The 23,484-nt window shown below is 41.0% G+C and overlaps 1 protein-coding gene across 1 annotated transcript in view; it reads left to right on the top strand.

Annotated features, from left to right (window-relative positions):
• Nucleotides 1–23,484, top strand: part of Dcp2 (decapping mRNA 2) — a 41,808-nt gene that overhangs the window by 5,927 nt on the left and 12,397 nt on the right. The window contains exons 2-9 of the mRNA XM_055622545.1: nt 9,125–9,276; nt 12,846–12,973; nt 13,477–13,575; nt 16,394–16,546; nt 16,638–16,750; nt 16,837–16,944; nt 19,082–19,217; nt 21,402–21,512. Coding sequence (XP_055478520.1) covers nt 9,125–9,276; nt 12,846–12,973; nt 13,477–13,575; nt 16,394–16,546; nt 16,638–16,750; nt 16,837–16,944; nt 19,082–19,217; nt 21,402–21,512 — 1,000 coding nt within the window. The remainder of the gene's footprint in view (nt 1–9,124; nt 9,277–12,845; nt 12,974–13,476; nt 13,576–16,393; nt 16,547–16,637; nt 16,751–16,836; nt 16,945–19,081; nt 19,218–21,401; nt 21,513–23,484) is intronic.

Here is a 23,484-nt window from a genome sequence, read left to right on the forward strand (position 1 = left end):
AGCGACTTTGGCCTCCAATGTGTGGCTTGATGAAATGTTAAGGCTCTTCTTCCATTGTCAAGACTCGGGAAACTAGCTTATTTTCTGGGCTTTGTAACCATTCTGCTGGGGTGGTCATGAATTGGATTTTCTAAGGGTTGTAGTGTGTGCATGGGATTGGGAACTAAGGGATCAGGGAATGGAAGCTTAGCTGCCTGTTGATCTGTTTGGGTGCTATCTTGATGGGCTTTGATATATGTAATGGCTACCTGGATTGGAAGCCAGAAGACTTCTAGGAGGGCCAAAAATTTCATAGGTGTCTTTGTTATTTTTCTGTTGTGATGATAAAAACACCTTGAGTTTTTAAATATAGTTTATAGAAGAAATTTTTAGCAATTATAGGAGAAAGGATTTATTTGGCTTACTGTTCCAGAGGTGTAATTGTTTATGATGGAGCAGTGGAGATGGCAGGTGGCAAGCAGTTGAGAGAAAACTTGAGGTGGCACGTCTTTAAACTCTCAAAACCTGTCCCCAGTAATATACTTCTCCCAGCCACAACCCTCCAAACCTCCCCAAACTGGGCCAACAACTGCTCACCAAGTATTAACTATCTGAGCCCATGGGGGACATTCTCATTAAAACCACCAGAGCACGTTTAATCATCATATTTGGGGCACTAAGAGGTTCTGTTCTCTTCAGATTGCTGTATGTACGTGTTCATATGGAAGGCCATAAACTGGATTATGTAATTATGGATGTTCTCATCCCTGCCCCAGCTGGAAACCCTGGGAAGAGCAGTTAGTTCTGCCATTGAGGTTGGTGTGAATTTACCCAGCCTTAGGTTTACTGTCACAAACCTGAAGATCTGTGTCCTGCTACCATAAAACACAAACATCTCAGGTTAGGAAATGAGGAAATGTGAATCAGGCAGGGTCTTGTCTCCATACAGGACTGCTCCATAGAGACCTTGGGGTTAGGATCTAGCAGTAAGGTGGCAGAGTTTAAAGTTCAGCAGGTTTTGTAGTCCCCTCTGAGTTTACCGAAGAGTCTGGAATTTATCGGCTCTGTTACAGGAGACCTAGCGGATGGCCCACTAGGAATTGAAAGCTTAACTCAAGATCTTCCAATGATAGCATGGAGATCATCATTCTGTCCTGGGGTTAGAAGCTTCCCACCATGAGCCACAGTTGCCAGTGCACCAAGGCAAGAGAGCTCGCCTATGCCCCCAGGTATGCTGACCTGAAAAGATAAGCAGCTGCACTCTTGGAGGGCCCCCAAATTCACAGCACTGAGTTAAAATTCTAGACACCACTTCTTGAATTCCCACAGATAGAAGAAATGGTTAGTAAGAATAGAGAGCCAAAGCTAGGGCAAAAGAAAGTGTTTAAGGAGGTCTAGGGCCCACACCATTTCAGAGATCCCATCTAATGGCTCTTTCTCTGGTTTCGTAGAGGGATTGAACTCATAGAGGGAATTCTTCAAAATTGTGCCAAATCTAAAAAGGTCTTTAATAGTTTTATGAATAATTAAAATGAGATTCTTGTGGTACTGGAAAGGTTCCTTGTGCCCGAAGCTAGTCTAATTCCTAGAAGCTGACCTCTTACAAGGAGATTGGAGCATTATGAGAAACCTTATAGCTACATAAGACCAGTTTTAGGAGGCTCAGACAGCGCTCTTCTCTGAGAGAGTATGTCAGGGCTATAGATTAATAGATCATCTTTGCGCTGAAGGAGGCTACTTGCAGGGGAGATGTAAAGGAAGACAGATTTGACTAGGCACTATCCAAAAGGTGGGAGCTATCCCCAAAACTCCAGTGTGCTGCCAAGTAAGCTGAGGGGGTGATCCTAAGATGAGGAGGAAGCCGAGACCTGAGTCTGGGGAAACAAAGGAAAACATCCTTTAGGTCTGGCCAAGAACTAGGAGGTGCTGGAGGGCATGCCTCGAAGACATAGCAAGGATTGGGAACTACAGGCTGGATTAGGAGCACAATCACAGTGTGCTCCCCAGGTCCTAGACCATTCTGTGGGGGCCATCTGACTTTACTGCAGAGATAGAAGTGTTAATGAGGAATGTCATGTAAGTGCAGTGGTCAATGAGCCAGGAATTTACCCATGAGGTGCTCTAAGCTTTTCTACACTTGAGACGCTAAAGGAGAGTTAGCGATCCTTCCTTAAGGGTTGTTGTGATGGGAGTGGCTGTTATTGAATGTACAGAAGTGGAAGTATCCCAGACTTTTGGATGAGGTAGGGTCTATATTAGAAACTAAAGTATGGATCTCTAATCATGGAGCTCTGGGCCTTTATAGATTAGGGGACTCCGTGTTTAGAGTGCCAGAAGTCTGCAGTGCTGTAGTCTGAAGCCTTAAGTGAACCAGAAGTTTAGACATGATGTCCCCTCCCTAGGAGGAAGTGGGTTAGGACCATAAAGGATGAAGGGAAAACATGGTCTTTTCTCCTACACTTAAGTGTGCAGATTAGTTGAGGCTTGCCATCAGTACCAGTAAAGATTCTGGAGACCAGAAGGGTGGTCAGAGCAGAAAAGTTACTTCTGTATCCATTAGGTTGTAATTGTGGTCCCACACTCAGGGTTACTTATGGCTCATCCATAAAGATGGAGTACACAATAGCCTGTGTAGCCGCAGAACCCTTCAGTCCTCAAAAGGAGCCCTCTTTCCAGATTGGGTTCCTCATAGTCCAGGAACAGTCAGAAGCCCTTTGTCCTTTCCTGGTTTCATGTAGTGTGTGAAGTTCCTGGATGAAACTGCCAAGATGAAGAGAGGGATACTCTCAATTCCAGTGCTTTTCCGCTTTGCCAGTTGGAAACGTACACCTCAGCAGCCTTGAGCACTCCTGCTGAAATGCCCTACCTGCAGTAGCAGGAAAGAGTCCTTTGAGCTGAGGCTGTTAGTTCCCTTACTCAGCTGTAGACTGTTCCCTGTTAGCTGGTAGACTAGTGAGGGAGGCAGGGAATGTGCAGTTGCTTCTGTCCCACACTGAGCTTAATGTTTATCTCTGTGTGCCTCCCAGTTTGGCCCTCCTGATTCTCAAGGTTTCCCAGTTATTTCAGTATTTGAAGGCCGTGTCTAATCAAGTGAAAAGAGGAGTCAGACCCTGGTCTAGTGTATGAAGCTTTTGTCTGGTATCTAGAGAGGTGTGGCGTGTACAGCCAGTATGGCATGGCCTCCTAACTCAAAGGTCAGGTGTCAGCATGGTTTCAGCCAACCTAGAGCACTAGTCTCAGGAGCTCCCTGTGTTAATCTTCCATGGTCTGTTACAGTTAACAGTTGTGATAGCTGCCGTTTTTGTTCTCTGATAGTCCTAGTGACTCACTGCTCTATTTTTCCTTCACCAGCTTAGCATGACTAATGGGCTTCCATATCAGGCATAGTCAAGGAAGTGTGAGCCTCTTGAACTCAGGTACTTATTAAAGTCCAGCTATGGGACTTGTGATGTGTGTAACCGTATGGTTATGATATACTTGTCTTGCTAGGTCAGAAGACACTGAGCTCTTCTGTGTCTCTAATGAAGCACCAGGGGAAGGAAGGAGGGCATCCTGGCTAGACAGACCTAGTTTAAATTGTATTGGGGACAGGTCAGACATTGGAAAGGGAGTGTATACTCAGGTTCCTGTTAGCCACTTTGTGAAGGGAACTGATGTTCTCTGAGAGAGAGGGGATGGCTTTCAGTTACTTGCTGAGATCTCTACGTGGAGTTGCTAAGCAAACATGAGGTATCTGGGTAAGGAGGAGCGATTGGGAAGTACTCAGCTGGTGGAGTAGAAGGAGAGGCAGTCAGTGGAGGAATGGCTGCCAGCAAGGAAGCCTGGGACTAAGCAGCCCCTTGTATCCTAAGGACGAGTCTTTAACGATGCTCTCATTTGGTTTTTGTTGTTGTGATACAAGGTTTGGCTCACAGTGTAGTTACATCCTTCATTTTGGGGATGTTAATTCCATCACATCAGCAGTCAAAGAGCAAGGAGAACAAACACACTTTTGCTTGCTCTTTCTCAGTTTTTCTTCACTCTTACCTAGTTCCCGGCCCAACCTAGAGAATATTATCACTTAGGGTAGGTTGGGTTAGTTAATAATCCAAGGCAGTCTCCCACAGACATGAGAGGCCACAGGCCAACCTGATCTAGGTATTTCATTAGCTGAGGGACTCTTCCCAGGTGTATCTAGGTTGTCCTACTGATAGTTGAAGCCAACCAGCACAGGTTTTGTACACAACTGAGCAGAGAACAAATGCAGGAGAATGTAACCCAACCTAGAGTCCCGTGACAAGGTCCTAAATCATGGCAGAAGAAATCTAATTCTTAAACACAGTTTGAGCTCAGTGGACCATGAGGTGGTCACTGCAGTGTGCATGGATTGTTACATGTTGAGAGTGAGGCTCCCAGAAGAAGGCAGAGTTAGCTTTTATGCCCCAGAGTACTGTAGCCTGTCTAGGTCAGGTTCCTGCAATGGCAAATGAAAAGTAACCCTTTCCACAAGGGGCCTCAAAGGTACCTTGTTCTATGCCCTAGCAACCATGAGACCAATCAGGACTGACCTCATTTGTATTGTTGTGGGATGCATGGTGAGTCACAGTAGTTTTCTCATTGTTGTGATAAAATACCTGCCAAAAGCAACTTTAAAAAAGTATTTATTTTGTCTGAAAGTGTGTGGGCAGTGTGACACACAGTCCAATGTAGTAGTACAGCATGAGGCTGGTCATGAAAGCACAGCGCTGCATGCTGGTGCTCATGCTTTTTTTCAATTCAGTATAAATCCTAAACTGAATCCTAGACTTAATCCAAGTGCCCACCTCACTTAATCTTGAATCAACATCACGTGTGCCCAGAGGTTTGTCACCAAGGTAATTCTAGATTCTGTCATGGTGTTAACTCTCATTATTAACTATTGCCATCACCCTAACCAAGAGACTACAGTTCTAAAACAGTGCAAGTCTCATTGTCTTGTGAGCGCAGTTCTTTTGTTACTGGCCTTGCCCCCCTCTCTCTGGCTCTGTGCAATAGACTTTCTGCTCTGGTCTGAAGGGTGAATGCTTTCACCCCCAGCCTCAACCATACAGATGTTTCTTGTTGACACACTTGTGTGACAGTGAGACTCCCTTGAGAACCCTGTACCCTACCTGGCCTGTGTACTGTTAGCCTTTTCTTGAGTCAGTTGAGTTCTCTTTACCCTACCCTTCTATATCTAAAATGTATACTATCCATAACTTCTGATTAATAAATTCACTAACTTTGCTTTACTCTGGCTAGTCATAATAATTTTTTCCTGTGGTATAGTCAAGGACCCAGTTCTCTGAATAATGACCCAGAGCGCGGATATCCTCAGGCTTCAGGTCCAAGGCTGTATCTGCCTTCAGCCCATTGAAATGGTGACAGGTACTGAAAAGAGAGAATGAGACAAGGCCAGTGACTGCAGATAATTGTGGGACAGAAGACACTACAGGAAACAATCACAGACCACCTTGGTGTGGCTCTAAATTGCATTTTCTGACTGTAGTGTCATGAGCATGGTGATCTTTTAGTAGATGACAGTCTTCTAAGGCCTTTCTTGCTTGCCTTTAAAGTAGCATAAACCAGAGAACTGGGCAGAAGATTGTCAGATGGGGGGGGGGGGGCTGAAGAAAGAATGGAAAGTGGTCTTTTTGTTTTGAAATTGCTCTCCTTACCAGGTATCAAGGAGAAACTTCCAGAAGACTAGTAAATTTATATCAGTTTACATATGGGGGAGCTTCATAATTTTCTCTTCCTTATCAATGAAACTGGTTCTTGACAGTTTGACTGCTACCTATCTCTTGATTTCCGGGAAGGTCAGAAAACAATGTGGTATAGATTTGGTGCTTCTGTTTCATGCATCCAGGCTGGTTAGTTGGGGCCTACTACAGAAGTTCAGTCCCAAACAGTGGTCTTCTGTCATCTATCCTTAGCACATCTGAAACAGAAAGTCTCTCTCTCTCTCTCTCTCTCTCTCTCACACACACACACACACACACACACACACACACACCCACCGTGTTTCAGGAACATTTGTCAGTATCTGGAAATGGTTTAGTTATGACATCTTGGCAGGTAGTATACCCAGATAAGAGTCTGGGAACACTCTGCCTTGTGCAGGGCACCCCTCTTATTGGAACGACCTGGTTTGAAATGTCAGCAGTGCCATGCTCCAGCAGTGGTGGTGCACACCTTTAATCCCAGCACTCTGGAGGCAGAGGTAGGCAGGCTGATGAATCTCTGTGAGTTCCAGACCAATCTGGGCTACATAGTGAGACTCTTAACTCAAAAACAAAGCAAATAGAAAAGGAAAGCTGGGAAACTAGGCATTGTTTTGTTGAGAGAATGGGAAGAAGGAAGTTGTAGCGGAATGTTAATTTAGAAAATGGCTGTTTTGACAAGAGATCACATCCAAAGACCTAGGTCCATGTGATCTGGCTGGCAAGATATCATATCCAAAGGTCTTCTAGATCTGGTGATCCAGCTGGAATACAAACACTCCTTTAATCCAGGAGACAGGCAAACAGATTTGAGTTCTAGGCCAGCCTGGTATAAAAGCAAGTTTTGGGTAAAGAACAGCTTAGTTCCAGGTTTGGTGAAATATGCCTTTAATCCTAAACAATAAAGGTAAAGTTTGTGGTTTGTAGAAGGAAGCACCCATGTTTGAAAATGATGCTTAATTGAGTGGCAGGAAAGGTGACAAATCAAAGAAAGTTTTGACAGAGTAGGATATGCCCAACTCTCACTAGAAGAGAGGAAAGGGAAGCTACTTAAGGAGCAATGAGAGAGACAGAGAAGAGGCAGTTTTGCCAGGACAGTAATAGAGAGACAGGTTGCAGAGAACTCACTTGAAGACTCAGTGAGCAAAAGAATGAGAAGGAGACAGAAGATTAGAGCAGATTGCTGGAGCTATTTTGAGGCCAAGCAGAGCAATTCAGAGGCTGAGAGAAAAGCCAGATTGAATCAGTTAGCTGAGAGAGGAGTTTGAGCCAGAACAGCTAAGTTAAACCAGCCAGGGCAGAACGCAGTAAGAACAAGAAAGGATGAGCTTGTTAAGCAGTAAGTCTTAGAGGGCTGAAAACATTCTAGGCCTATGTTAGATTGTATGGAGGCTAGAAGCTTCCGGGACTAGGCCTTAGTTAGCAGACAGAGGCAGTAAGCCTCCAAGACAACCAGTGAAACAGGCAAATAAAAGTTCCTTTTACAGGAAACAGCATGGACTAGGAGCAGGAGTAGTTAGTTGAATCCTCTTCTGCTGTGGAAGCAGTTTTGAAAAGGCCCCAGAAATGTCAGTTTGTTTTATTGACCAGGCAAGAGGACTAGTTTCCAGTGATTTTTCTCAGTTTACCCAGATTATAATAGGCTGTTCCCAGTCTCATCTGAGCATGTGCAGAATAAACCTCAATGCTCATGCACAGTTTTATGGGGCCATTTTCCTGGAATTTTCCTACTTCTGGACTGCTAGGCCATCCTGTCTGCTGAACATTGGAAGGACCTTGTCTTGTCAGGCGCCTTGTTCCAAGAAGAGACTTTTGGAGTTGTCTCCTGTGGCTGTTGCTTGCCTACCAGAGTCCCCAGTCTCAGTAAGGGTATCCTGAAGAGATTTCAACTTTTTCCAAGCTTCCTCCTTTTGTATGTATTTATTTTTCAGAGTCCTCTGAAATAAGCTGCTCTATGTATTCTGTCCAGGTTCTGTGGTTATATCTTGATGACAGGGACAGAGAATTACTCACTTTTTAATAGGAATAAGAATCAGCATAAACATTTAAAAAGGTAAATTACAACTATCAGTAAAACTAACATTTTGCTAGACTGGTAATGAAAATCTGCAGAGATAGCATATACCATCAGGGAACAAATTTGGACATTTCATGATTCTGACAGAGCATAAGTGTGCTCGGAGGAGTCTGGTACGCTTAAGTAGGATGAGTAGGAGTTAGTGGGGTATACAGAGGAGGTGAGGGTAGATAGGATGAACAGTGCACCTAAGAACAAGGTCTCCTTACACAGAAAGATCCTCTTGCAGGTCTACCAATCATTTTTTATACACACACACACACACACACATACATACATGCATACATACATACATACATACATACATACATACATACATACATACACACACATATTTTATGTGTTCGTACTGTTGTTGATTTCTAATTTGAATGTGGTGTTGATGTTAAATTTTAAAATATTTTCTTTTGATTTTATTTGAAAATTAGAACTAAAATAATAATTTAAAAAAGCACTTGTTATCATAGCAATTAAATAATGTAATCCTACTGATGAGTTGAGTGGTAGCTCTTTTTTAATTAAAGTGATCCAAAAGGCCAGTACATTTATTTTACTTAGTTGAATTTGTTTCTAATACTTGAAGGGAAAAAGGAGTACTCAAAATGCTCAACTGTGAAAGAAGCAATTAGTAGGTGTTTCGTGACTGCTGCCATTCATAATCACCTAGATTGGTGTATTCTAACCTGTAACCTCACTAAAGATGGTGCTTATATTCATCACATAGATAAAACTACGGTGTGTTTCTGTATAAAAAGCACACACACCCTTTTTTTTTCCTCAGTGTAATTTTAAAAGTCAATTTTGGATTTGACAAAGTATTTGGAGATTAGTGTGGATCAAGGCTCTGCGGCTGGGCTGTTTGGAAAATCCAGAGTGTTAAATAGAGAAACTGTAGTGCCCACTTCTTTCACCCATGGTTGTCTTTTGTGTTGTTTCTATCTGGGCGCCACATGGATGTCAAGCCCTTTTGCTGGATTATGATATTAGCATGTATTTTTGGACTTGAAAAGAAATCCCAGTAGTTTCCTCTCTTGCTTTGTTAGGAAGCTCTTAATCTCTGTATTTGTGAGCAGTAGCTATACAACGCTTCAAAAAGTTCCATTACATATCCTCTCTTTCAAGTCCATTTCATCCTCACGACCCTCCTGCCTCAGTGTCCTTAGTGGTGGGATTACAGCCATTGCACTGCCACAACCAGCTCTCTAACACTTGCCCAGGGCAGTTCTTAGTTGACAGTGATCAGGGCTGCTCTTGGTCTCCTTCCTAAGTGGGTGGGTGGGGCAAGGAAGTAAATATATTAAACTAACTGTTTGTAAGCCTAAATTCTGTATGTTTTTGTTTTTGACAGCCGATTTATTTTGCATATTCCCAGCGAGGAAAGAGACAATGCAATCCGCGTTTGCTTCCAGATTGAGCTGGCCCATTGGTTTTACTTGGATTTCTACATGCAGAACACACCAGGATTACCTCAGTGCGGGATAAGAGACTTTGCCAAAGCTGATATCCTTGTTGTTGCTGCAATGATTGTCTTTCATTCTTTCTAGTAAAATATTTTAATACAAACTTCTTTTTGCTTTTCTTTGAGTTTTTTTTTAACTTCCAGATAACACATAATGAAAATAGAAATGTGCAGTTTTGTTGAAGTATATACTGATTAGTAATGAATTTGATTTTTTTTTTTTCGTAGAAATAACTAGCATATTTCTGGGACAGGTCTGGGTTTACTCTACTCTTCATAGGTCATTAGCCCATCAGGTCAAAGAAGCATTTCTTCCTCTATAAAGAAACTGCTTTATCAGACATACTGGTGCATGCTGTTAATCCCAGCACTCGGGAAGCAGAGGCAGGTGGAGTTCAAGGCCAGCCTGGTCTACAAAGTCTAGGACTCAAAAACAGACACAAAAGACAGTTTTAATGTAATAAAACATAAAAGATTTACCTGAATGTTTAAGATTATAAAATGAACTCTCTACATGGCAGGGGTAGGGGCTGCCGTATTAAATATTCTTAGAATCTAGAAGTAGGGTAGAAAGATTTTAGACAAAGCATTTTTAAAGGAGATACAGTTTCCTATATAGACACAAGCAGGGAGTGAGCAGGCTTGTGGAGTTGGAAGGTTCTAGAGAACTCAAAAAATACGCTAGTTGGGGCCAAGTGCAGGATTCTTGTAGGGCCACACTTATGGGTGGGGTAGGGGCTTTTAAATCTTGAGCAGGATGATTTGACTTCTTTGTAGGCTGTGTTCTTAGTCATTCAGTGTGCATTGTAGTGAATTTGTCCTCTCAGGTTCATTTTGTTAGAACTAGCCTTAGATAGGTACAAGTGACTCAAAATAAGAAACTACTAACCTCCCTGCCGCTACTCAAACACATAAAGTAAGAGATTTCTAGAGCTCTATAAAAACTGGATAACACACTGTTCTACTGACGTTAACATGGCAAGTGTTTGAGCAAAGGTAGGTGTTCGACATGTGAAAATAATATTCAAGATGGGTTTGGTTGACCACCTGAGCCAATGCAAGCACTAGTACTTGAGGCAGGAGTAGGGCTATGAGCCAAGAGTGTAGAGCCTCAGAAAGAACAGTTGACACAAGTACTTAGAACCCTTAATAGAATAGATATGAAGTTGATGATGAGTCACAGGAAAATAGGGTTGGATTTGAGTACTACTTTTGCTTGGTGACTAGTTCTATACAGACAGAAGACTTTGCTTTTAGGTGTTATGCCCTAGCTGTGGAAACATTAATAGCAAAATCCTTTGCTTTGGTCATTTTGTATATAGACTGATGTTTTTTCCAGAACAGCTGTACATTTTTGGGTTTCTGAGTAAGAATTTGCACATGAGTGTGCATGTAAGTTTCATACTTAACCTTAGTGTTACAGATATCAAAAACTTGGTGCAGTTTTCACTTTAGGTATATGGGGAGGGAACTTTTATTAAGAAGAAACTGCTTCGTTAAATAACTGAATGATCACTATGTGCTGGGCAGTTGGCAATGAACAAGATAGGCTTAACATTTAGGGTCCTGAGAGACAAAAAGAAATGCTCGAATTGTGGTGGTAAAGTAGACTAACCTCCAGAGAACATTGAAGAACAGTACCAGAGTGACCCCTTACTTGGCTTTTGGAGATCATGAATTTACTAAATTTCTTATGTTCCCAGTTCCCTTCTTCATTTAATAAATAACAATTGAGTGTTGCTTAATTAGTAAATTTGGAAATCCGGCTAGTTGTACATGCTTTGTTTAGGATAGATCTGTCATCTAGGAAAGAACAGATTAGTGTTAAGAATTGTGGAAAAATATTTTTGAGAATAGATAGAGGATTACTTAAAATCATTTTGGAAGAAGAACTTGACAAAGTGGAAAAGTAAGATGTTGTAGAGTAAATGGGAAAGAGATGCTGATAAGTAACTCACGGAAATATGCAGAGACCTGGTGGGGCATGTTTGAAAAGAAGCTATAGGTTTGCTTAGTTGTTTGTTTGTTTGTTTGTTTTTTGTTTTGTTTTGTTTTTGTACTGGGTTTTGAGGTTTGTTTGTTTTTTAACTCTTATGATGGTGACTTTACACCACAGAATTTTTAATGACTTTATAGAGTTAGACTTTTATTGGGAAATGATTTCAGTACCTTGGACTCTGAGGAACCACAGATGTTCATGGGATGGATAATGTATCCAGAGTTAGCCTTGAAAGTAGGAAATAATGATATGGAGGTTGACCATGTGTTTGTCTTTGAGTTCTGATGACATAGGTTGTTGACATCTGGACTTGTAGAGGGCTGTTTTAGTTCTTACTCAGCCATTAAACAAATAAACTTTGTGTTTCATATATTACATATGTTGCAGGGCTCATAAAATATATTTATGAAATGAATTAAATGACTTCATTTTACCCAAACTTCTTGTCACTGTATATAATAGTGTTTGGTTTCTGCTGTTATTAGTAGCTTATGAGGAATTCAAATAGTGTTATCAGTGTGTCCTGTGAAGTCAACTGGTAGGATTCATGTGTGTGGTCAGACATAATTGAAAATCCATTCATGCCACATAGGGTTAACATCGGTCAGAATAACAGTAGAATATACAAGTTTTTCAGCGCTTGATAACCATGAATAGCCCCTTAGATTGAAAAACTGTCATAAAATGTTTTTCTCTACATGCTTCATCCTGTTTCAGTCATGGGCCTTTGATGGATTGGGACATCAAAAGATCAAGCATACAGTTTTAGAGTGTTTTTTTTTTTCTATAAATTTGTTTTCTAATAATTTTACAGTTTTGTTCCTTAGGTACATGCTTAATATCTTCTGAAACTGACACCCACATTTTCCTTTGTAAACTTTAGTAAGCCCTCAGCTTTAATGTTAACAGAAATTAATGCATGCATATATGTGGTAAAGTCGTTCAGAAATGTCACGTGTACCTTATTCCTCATCTACTTCCCAGCAGCCTGCCCTTTATTTAACTTTATATTCCCGGCAGTTCCTTCCTTCTCGTGGAATGTATGTGCTTCTCCAGTGCTGTCATTTTGTGTGTGTGTGCGTGTGTGTGCGTGCCAACTCATGTGAGATAGAGTCACTAATGAGTATCTGAGTCAGAAACACAGCTTGGTTTGTGTTTGGGTTAAATATAAAAGTTAATTTGTTAAAGGAAAATGATTGTGCTGAGGGAAACGTAACCTGAGTGGCATATAAACCTGCATAATTTCATACAAAATGCAGTTGGTGTAAATAGGTCTGTTTCTGTATAGAATTTTGGGAAGACTATATATATATATATATATATATATATATATATATATATATATATATATATATATATTTGTGTGTGTGTGTGTGTGTGTGTGTGTGTGTGTGTGTACAGGTTTCTGGAGGCCAGAAGAGGGGGTGAGAGCCCTTGGAGCTGGAGGTACATGGCTGTGAGCCACACATGTGGGCACTGGGAACTGGACTGTGTGTGACTCTCTAGTGGGCAGCTAGTGCTCCTAGACACTGAGCATTGCTCCATCCTCTCCCTGTTGTAACTTTTTACGCTGAATTAAGGGAAAGGTAGTTTCCTTAACATTATGTGTACTCTTCAGTCATTGTCCATTTCTGCTGCCACAAGGTGAAGATGTGGAAAAAGTTTTAGATGAATGGAAGGAGTATAAAATGGGAGTACCAACATATGGTGCAATTATTCTTGATGAGACACTTGAGAATGTGAGTGTATTGCAACAAGATTTTTAGTGCAATGGTGACAACTGTTAATTTTTATCTTGACAACTTTCTTTAAGATTTATTTATTATGTATACAATGTTCTGCCTGCATGTACACCTGCACGCCAGAATAGGGCACCAGATCTCATAGATGGTTGTGAGCCATGTGGTTGCTGGGAATTGAGCTCTGGAAGAGCAGCCAGTGCTCTTAACCTCTTTTTTATGTAGTGTTCTAAATTGAGGTTTTAAAATACCCTTAGATTGTTATTGTTAAAGAACTAAATTTCTGATGTGCTGCCTGCATTCTGCATCTTGTACTGCATTTTGTACTTGTTACGGCTTATGTACTCTTGGACGATATTTAGGCCAAATGCTATACACAGTTCATTGGTAAATGAACTAAATTAAGAAATAAAAAGGAAAAATGCCTTTGGTTGGGAAGTGGAATGTGGGAAATGAAAGTAGGTGTCTTTGGTTTTGGTTTTTGACTTTCTGCTTGTTTGCAGGTGCTACTGGTTCAGGGTTACCTGGCAAAGTCAGGCTGGGGATTTCCCAAGGGAAAGGTAAATAAAGAAGAAGCGCCCCACGACTGTGCGGCCAGAGAGGTAAGCACTGCACTTGGCCGTCATATTTGGCTGCTAGCGCTCAAAGTTCTTCAAGTCTGCGTAGATTTACTCTTTTGGACTCTGGAGAAAGTTTAATTCTTATCCAAAATTCAAATGCATGGATACACTTAAGAGAGAGGCTTTTAGGCTGGAGAGATAGTTAACACTGATCAGTCTTGGGAAAGACCTGGGTTCAATTTCCAACATTTACATGCTGCCTCACAGCCATCTTCAACTCTAGTCTAAGGGATCCGATGGCCTCTGCTGGCCTCCTTGGATACCAGGCAGCATGCAAGTGTGCATAGATATGCAGACGAGAGACGTGTGTGCACATGTGTGAATAAGACACACCTCTTTCTCTGTTTCTTTTTGCATTTTTGGGCCATTTGTCTGTGTACTTTTAAAGCCTCTCCCTGGCTCTGTTTTTTATAATGGTGACTTTCACACTTTTTGCTTTAATTTTTCTTTTTTGAAAAACATTTCAACTTCTAACTGTATTCTCTATTCTCATTTTTCTTTTTCATAATCCAGAAAAATGTACAAATGTATTTTTCTAAGAAATTTACATTTTTCTCCTCAGAACTCATTCTAGCTTTATATTTGGCCTATACGATAGAGTTTTTAAATCCTATCTCACCACTAGCTTAGCTGGTTAAGGACAAGGACTTTATTCCTTGTCCTCTGGATTTGATTGATTGTTCTAAAATTATCCCTACCCAAAACATCCCTTCTTCTCCCCCTAACCAATGCAGACCCTAGCTTGGTGGATTTCTGTATTAGTGACTCTCCTTTGATGTGACAAAACACCTCACCTAGGCAACTTGATGGACGGAGAACTGGCTTGTATACCATGTTGTCAAGAGTCAAGAAAGGCAGTTAGCCTGTGGACCGTGCCACAGTGTCCCTGGCACACAAAGAATATGTGAAAATGGATATATATTTTGAAAAACAAGGAATCCGTGGTTTTTTAAATATATCTAGTTGTGGTTAACTTCTCTGACTTAGAGGAACAGGGACTGGCGAGACAGCTCAGCCCTCAAGAGCACTGACTGTTCTTCCTGAGAACCCTGGTTCACTTTCCAGCACCACAGTCACTCAAAACTGTCCGCAACTCTTTCTCAGAACACTCTGTCCTGGCCTCTTCAGGCACTGCACACAGCTGGTACATGACGTACATGCATACAAAACACCCGTACACATAAACTAAAATAAACCCAAACAGGGATTAATGTTCTAACTGCCAGAGTGAACTGCTTTAACTCTTCCTGCTGTCTTACACAAGTTATAAATAACTACTTACTGCTCTTTCAGAGATGTAGCCCCTAACTTTTAAAGTATAAGAGGAAAACTTAATTTCTTGAGAATTGTTTGTTTCTTACTTGACTAAGAAAAAAAAGATGAGCATTGACACTTATTGTTTGTGTGAAGATACCGGAAAGGAAGACAGACCAAAAGATGCCACTTTGATAAGTACTAAGTAAAGAGAAAACAAGGCTTGCTGCCTCAAAATGAGAAGGACCTCCTGCCGCATAGAGAGAAAATTTAATGCTTTTCATACTAACAACCTGATCCTTGCTGAGGCCTGCGGTTCCCCACGGTCTTTCCAGCAAAACAGGCCTTCCACCTTCTGTCCATTTATTCATTACTTTCTGTGGACGTGTAGCCTGATGTCACACACATAGGCCAAGGGGTTATCTGGAAGTTCGTCTCTGTGAAGATAGAAGACAATGGTCTCGTCTTCTCCTGGGTCTCCTCCGCATCAGTGCTCTAGCTTTCTTGGCTTTGAGCTCTTTTTTCCTGCAAACATTGCTGTCCCACCTTGGACTTGGCTTCTCTAAATACAACATCTGCTGCGCACCCTGTAACTGACGGTCATGGTTATGGGGCCTTAAAGAGCGGGCCATTGGCCTAAATCCACATAATGGCTCCTTGGGCGAGTGGCATTCCCTTCAGTGGATTTTTAAAAGGCAAACCTTGATTTTTTTATTACTGATTTCTGAATGATTGCCTCTGTCAGAGAGAGGTAAAGTTTGGGGACTTAGCTGGAATGCTACTGTTCAGTTTGCCAGAGCTGACTTAAAATATAGCTGACTGGGTAACTTGGACCACAGGAATTTATTACTTAGCAGAAGATCTGGAGACTAGAGATCCAAAGTTAGGGCTCCAACTCATTGAGTTTCATTGCAGGCTCTCTTCCTGGTTTGTAGGAATCCAGCCTCCAGCTGTGTGTCCATCCAGGTGGGCTTTTCTGGGTGTGTTCGGGTACCTGTCCAGAGAGCTGTTAGGGTCTTTTCTTAAACAAGATAAAAGGTTGAGTTTGTGCAATTGCCTCTTTGAGTACATTTCACTGAGTCCTAGAGTCGCAGTCACTCTTTCTGCCACTTGGTGGCACTGCAGTCCAATAGAAACAACTCTGTCCAAAAGCAGACAGAGAGAGAGAGAGAGAGAGAGAGAGAGAGAGAGAGAAAGAGAGAGAGAAAGAGAGAAAGAGAAAGAGAGAAAGAGACCTGGGTTCAGCCATCCGCTCCAGTGGGGGTGGGGAGGAACAAGACAAAAGCAGACAAGCAATCCAGTCTGGTTGGTACAACGTTATTATCCATTCTTTGCCTGTAGTTTATCCCTCTGATTTGTTTAATTTTTACTTATATTAACATAAGGAGGGGCTTGCACCTCATTTTCTAGCTACAGATTGGATTTAGGCTGATGTCTTGGTTTTGTTTTGACATAGGGTCTCAGCTATGTAACAGCCTGGTTTTGAACTCATGATCCTTTGTCTCAGCTTATAATGATTAAACATTTTATCAACATTTATTTCCAGGTCTTTGAGGAAACTGGTTTTGATATAAAAGACTATATTTGTAAGGATGACTACATTGAACTTCGAATCAATGATCAGCTCGCTCGCTTGTACATCATTCCAGGAGTTCCAAAAGACACAAAATTTAATCCCAAAACTAGAAGAGAAATTAAGGTATGTAAAAGTTGAGAATATTTATAGGTTGCTGGAGAGTTTGTTTTAGCTACTCTTTGATTGTAAACTAAATGCAGTTGTTTTATTTCAGAATATTGAATGGTTCTCCATTGAGAAATTGCCCTGTCATAGAAATGATATGACTCCTAAGTCCAAGCTTGGCTTGGCACCTAATAAGTTTTTCATGGCCATTCCCTTTATCAGGTATGTTCATTTCTTAAACTTTAAAACTGGCATCGATGCTGCTATTTTAGGTTTTTTTGTTTAATGAATTGTTAATGTTTCCATAGACCACTAAGGGACTGGCTGTCTCGAAGATTTGGAGATTCCTCAGACAGTGACAATGGTTTTTCCTCATCTAGTAGCACACCAGCTAAACCCACAGTGGAAAAATTGAGGTAAGGAAATGAGCTCATGAGATTGTGTTTTCTGGAGATTTTTAGTACAGCACCATCTTGATTTTTGAGACAGGGAGGTGTAAGATTCCTTCTTAGACACTCTGGTGAATCCCTGGTTTCATGTTATAAGATCATCTTTAGAAGCTTCAGATGAGATGAAAGGTGTTAGTGGAGAAAGATGCTTCAGGGAACATATTAAATGGTATGCTGGAAAAGATATGAACGGCTTAAAACCCTAGGAAAAGCGGGGCCAGGGTGTGTTAAGTATCTAATACCCTATGTTAGTGATGATTTAGTTCTTAGAGGTAGTTGAGTGGGGTTTATTGAGGTCTCTTTGCGCAAGAGGCGGGATATGCTAATGAATAATTTGTGAAAGTCAATGACAGATAAGACAGCTTTACAAAATGTATGCATGTGAATGTGTATGTGTGTGGCCACATGATGGGGTCAGAGGTCAGCCTCCAGTGTCATTCAGTTTTGTGTTTTTATATATTGCCTCTCACTGGCCTGGAGTTCCCAAGGATATGCCAGCTTTGCCTCCCCAGCTGTGGGATTACAAACACACGTCATCACCCTTGGCCTTTTTACATGGGTTCTGGGACGCCAGCTCAGGTTCACATGTTTGTATAGCACACACTTTACCAACTAGGCTAAGATATCTATCTCCCTGGCTTGCTGTCAGCTGAGATGTGAAGAAGGACTATTAATTACATGTGTGTAGACATTTACTTGGTTAGAACTTAGTACAGACTTGGGAAGTAACTTTGTTAAATACATATAATATATAATTTTTAAATTGTTTATTTTGTGTAAGTGTATGGATGTGTGCATAATGGTGGGAAGGGTAGTCACAGACAAACTTGCAAATGATTCTCTTCATGTGGCTTCCTGGGATCAAACTCAGTAATAATGAGCCTTGGCGACCTTTACCCGCCCCTTCTCACCGACCTCAGTTTATGCTTTTATTAGCAGCTTACTATGACTTTTTTGTCAGAGTTGTGAGTTTGGGTTTTTTGTTTGTTTGTTTTAGATTTATTTACTCATTTATTTTACTGATTTGGTAATCTTTTAACTAGGAATTTAATTTAAAAAAAATACAAGAAGACCACATTTATGGTTAATATATTCTAAATAAATACTATTTCATTTTTATTGGTTTTGTGGGAAAAAGAAATTGGATCAAATGATCCAGTTTTCTGTCTTTCAAAATCTCTATTATTACCAAAGCACTGCTACTAGAAATAAGAAAAACAGTCTAAGAATAGTCAGGAAGACAACAGTGTAGCTAAAAGGATAAAAGCAGATATTACCCAGAAGTCAACTAATGGAGACAGTGTTGCTCACTGGGAACATCTCCCCAGTCTGTGGTATGGTTACCCTGACTTTCAGTCTTCAGGTTTCTGTTCTTATTAGTAGGGAGAGGTGCTTGTGCTTTGAATGAACCTGGTTTTGCATATTCAGAAGTCGTTACCAGTGAAGTACTTTAAGTCTCCATGGTTTAAGGAGCTCTACAAAGTAACATAATTTCTCAGCTCTCATCTAACACTGATTGGGCCTATAACCAACCTTTTAAATCATATCCCTTACTGTGACATCTAGAAGGAGTGTGTTTTGTATCCTATTACAAAGAAAAGTCTATATACATTACTTTGCTTCAACTAAATGTGAAAAGAACTGTCTTTAGATTTAAATATATAGTTATATACAGGGAGAGGGTTGTGTAAATAATTCAGAAAAGCTAGGATAAAATGGTAGATTATTAGTATAAGAAATATTAATGCCAGCCACTTGTTTAAAAGGTGGGGATAACATAGTTGGCAAAGCTGATCAGAATTTCTGCTTTAAGCTGGACATAATAGTGCATGACTTTAATCCCAGCATTAAGAAGGCTGAGGCCAGTGAATCTGAGTTTAATGATAGCTTGGTCTACAGAACAAGTTCCAAGATAGCCAGGGCTACACAGAGATACCTTACTTGAAAAAAACCTTTATTTTCTGCCTTTATAACTTAAGATTATCAAGGGAAAAGGGAAGATAATAGAAAGTAAAATATACAGTTTGTAGTTAAACTATCTATCAAGGCTTTCAAAAAACTGCTAGTAAAAGTCTTCTTATCTTATTTTTTAATCTTGGTGTAGCCGAACTAAATTCCGCCACAGCCAGCAGCTGTTTCCTGAAGGTTCTCCTGGTGACCAGTGGGTAAAGCACAGGCAGCCACTGCAACAGAAGCCTCATAGCAACCACATGGAAGTGTCAGACCCTTTCAAGGCAAAGGTGAATGAATCACTCTGAAATTATTTTTTCTAAGGCTTTGATCATCTGGCTTTGAAATCATTTTCAGCTGAGGAATTGTGTGTAGCAGTTAGTGGCCCTCTGAATTGTTTGTCACCCATGGTCCCAGCTTGAAGAGGCCTGATACTCATTATCCTTCATAGCCTTGGAGTAAATCCAATGTAGTAAATATAGGGATGTGCCACTTGAGCCTTTTTATGTATGCCGCCAGTGAAAGGCTTTAAAGAAGACAGTCTCTGGGCCAAGATTAATGGAAAAAAGTAGCAGCATATTATAACTTGTTTTCACTGTTATATTATATAGTATGTGATTATACCACAGTTTATCTATTCTGCATTTCTAGAGTGTTACCTGAGGAAAAATAGCCACCAAAAAGTTCTATAAGATCCAACCCTGTTCTAAAACACTTGACCAGGCCCTTCCTTTTCTGTAGAAAATTCAAGTGCCTGTTAATTATAGAAAAGACTGATCAAGATTTATGCTTGGGGAAATGGAGATCAGTTATTGTCTCAGGATGGATTTGTTAATAAAACCAGAACAGAAAAATCACCATTGTTGTTGAGAGTACAGAGAACAGGGACCTTTGTACCATGCTCTTGAAAGTGTAAAAAGGGACAGCTGTCATGAAATGGCGTGGTGGTTTCCCACAATTTAAATGCCCATTTATCACATGACTCAGCAACCCTGCCCCTACATATATAAACAAATGAACCAAATACAGGGCTTTAATAGATAATTTTATGCTAGTGTTAATCACAGCATCATTCATAACACATTGCAGTACTGTTTCAGCCTTTAATGAATAAATTCTGAGACATCTACAATATAGATGGTCCTTGAAGACACTGGCTAAGTGAAATAAGGCAGGACCAACGGGACAAAAATTGTGTGGTTCTGTTATATGCCTACATAGGCAAATTCACAGCCACACAAGGTGCTAAGTAGCGATTATGGCTGGAAATAGCAGACCTCTTAAGTAGTTAACTTTTGTTTGGACCAGAATTTCTGTATTGAAGAATTAAAATGATTGGAAAGTGTGCTAGGGTCTGGTAACACAGGGCTTCCCTCATGTGCACACGGTCTTTGATCTCAGTGCTACACAAGAGAAAAACAACAACAGAAAAGCCTCTAGTGGAGGACAAATTATTGCTGGTGTTAACAAACATCTCATCTGATGCCACCAAGTTACACAGAAAAGAATGGTACAGGGAAGGAAATACTGCCAAGAGAAAAATGAAGTGGATATTCACTGTCCATTGCAATTAGGTTGTTCTTTGCCAGTTATTTCAGCAACAACCTAAGGTTTTTTTTTGTAAGTAAGTAGGTAGATGGAGATAAATTTTTTAAAGTAATAGTTACATTCATTATTCACAGTTCTCTTGTTTTTCAAATAGCTGTTTTTCAAATTTTGAAGCAGAAATTGATGTTTGAAAAAAATTGTGTCTAAACTTAAGACCAAAAAAGCCCAATTTTCAAAATACCAATCTTCATTATGTTGTAGAATATTATTCTCTCAGTGACACTTACTTGCTTATTATAATTTAACTGCTCGTGCCAACTGTTTATACTATTAAAAGTTGTGGGGGCTAGCAAGGTGGCTTTGTATGTAAACACTCACACACTAGCCTGAAACCATGTAAAGGTGAAAGGAGAAAACTGAGTCTGCAGTGATGTTTTCTGACCATCACCCACCTAGATGCACAGTCCCATACACATGCATGATGTAAAATAAGCTAGAAGGAGAAAGGAAGGCTGGCATGTGTGCTCTGGCCTTTCTTCCCAGCTCGGCCTCTCTCAGTCCTGTTGTGCCTTCCACTCACATCCTATTCCATGTGTCTTCATGCTGAGTTGACTCTGGACCCTTATGCTCTGTGTGAGCTTTACCACCGAGCTGTTCCCTGCCATGTTTTTGTGTTATAAACAGTTTTTAAAAAACATGGGATAAAGCAAGATGTGTAGAAAGGACCTAGAGAAAGATGTATTTGCTATTTCCTATTTCACAGAGATGTTCCTTTGCAAAGTAATCCAAGAAAATAAATTGTTACAGCACTGTATGGACATTTAGATGGTGCTTTATGAACTCTGTTCAATCGAGATAAGCATTCAAAGAGGTATACTTGTGTGGTGATACTGTAAATCTACATGTTCTTTCTGTTGGAAAAACAGAATCAAAATACAAGAGGGAATGGCAGAAAACAGTATCAAGACTCACCTAATCAGAAGAAGAGAGTGAACGGAGTTCACAGTCAGCCAGCGAAGCAGCAGAGTCCCTTGATGGTAAGAGCTCTGCTTGCTTCTTTCTTTGATTTGATTGCTTTTTAGTGGTAGGATTTTAATAAAATTTAATTTTGCGCTGTTGTCTTCATGAACTACCATTCTTAACTACAGGTTTGTAAGTTATATGGGTACTCCTCTACCAGCCCAGAGGCAGCCCTAGACACAGTGGCCTGTGCCCTCCCATTAGTCACTAATTAAGGAAATGCCCTCCTGACTTGTCGAGGTAAGCCTTTTTGAGGCCCATAGGGAATGACGAGTGACACATCAGTGACTCCTGCTGTGACTCCTTGAAAGATCTGATCCACTGCCCAGTGTTGATCTGCTGGGGACTCCCAGCACTACTGTGAAGTCTCAGAATGGATCCGAGGCTAGAGCGGTGACTGCCTTCCCCTTCACTGCTCCGTACAGATACTGGGGAAATGGAGTGCTTGTTGGAAGCATGTAGTCCTTACACTTTTAAGTACATGATAGACTTTTGTAATGTATGGCTTTAGTTCTAGGCTGAGGAAGGTGGATCAGAGTGCCAGGCCAGCCAGGGCTACATAGGCTCTGTCTCAAAGCAGTGAGAAAATGCAGAATGGACTGGTAGGGTGGCTCAGTAAAGGTGTGTGCCACCAAGCTGGTGATCTGGGTTTGAGCTCCAGGATCCACATGATAGGAGAAAACTGATTCACATGGATGCAGTGGCACACGTGCTCACATGCACTAGTTCGTACATGTACATCACCTTTAAGTAGTTTTGTTATTTCATAGGAATGGTCACACTGGGGAACTTGGTCTTTGAGCAGATGCTGTTGGGTGGGGGGCAGGGGAGAGAACAGTGCTCAGAAAAAGGCGCAGTTCCTGTTGGCCAGGTCCGCTAGCCATTGCTTAGGTTTGCATTTCAGCTAATGTTGCCAGGTATTAGAGGGTAGGTCCCAGGGACCAAAGGATGTCAGAAGTAGCAAAACACTCTAAATACCCTGCTAGCCTTTTGGGCAGGCTGTCTTCTAGGCATGGCCTTTGTTAATCCTCTTATCACATCCATAGGACTGGTTTGCAGCTGAACCTAGAGGTCCATATGTGCATTTCTGGTAAAATACTTGTGTTTATTGTAAGTATCCTAAAGGAGAGCACATGGTTAAATATATGGTAGAATTGACAGAAAAGGTTCCTCTTGAACACAGAATTGTTAAGCCATGTCTGGAGAGTGTGAATTAACTCATGTTACTAGACTGACTGGAGGGCAGGCTCACGGGCGAGAGCTGCACTGCTGTGTTGAGACTGGCATCCTGAGAGCCCCCGCCATAGGTCTTCAGCTGCTCCATAGGAATACATGTATTGATGAGGGGACGCCTCTTCCTCATATGTTAATATATAGATCTGATGATGAACCAGGAATGCTGAACTTAGTGTGGTCTGTTGCTTTGTTTTCTTGTAAGCTGAGCACTGAGGGAATGCAGAATTGAATTGTAACCTCGCCAGTACATCTATCTAAAGGCCTGCTGCCATTTTTGTCGCCTGTGACTTTTTTGTAGCCAAGGAAGCCAGGATTACAATTTTGTCTGACAGATTGAGTTGGCATGGTGTATTCTTGGTTATCAAAATGCTCGTGTAGCATGGGGTTTTTAGTTGGTTAACATTCACGGTGTGAGGGAAAGCATGGTACATCCTGTGTAATCTTAATTACCTAAGTGTATGTACGCTTGTAGGATCTAGGACGACACACTGAGCTGAGCTGCTTGTGACCGGGTGACTTAGCTCTTGGATTCTTGTGTTTTGCTTCCTGTAATGCACATATTAAAAAAGGTTCTTTTAAAAGCTTAAAAAAAAAAAAAAGCTTCTGTCTCCTGCTATTCAACCTTTCTTGTCCTCTTTTCTATGTGATACTGTAGAAGTTCTAGAGGGTGAGGAAGAACTGGGTACAGCTAATGGAATAGATAAAAAGTGGGGGTTTGGTGGTAACTAGGTACATAAAAATATATTCCGTAGT

Source organism: Psammomys obesus, unplaced genomic scaffold (assembly GCF_907164565.1).
Source record: "Psammomys obesus unplaced genomic scaffold, mPsaObe1.curated_primary_1811, whole genome shotgun sequence".
Taxonomy (NCBI): domain Eukaryota; kingdom Metazoa; phylum Chordata; class Mammalia; order Rodentia; family Muridae; genus Psammomys; species Psammomys obesus.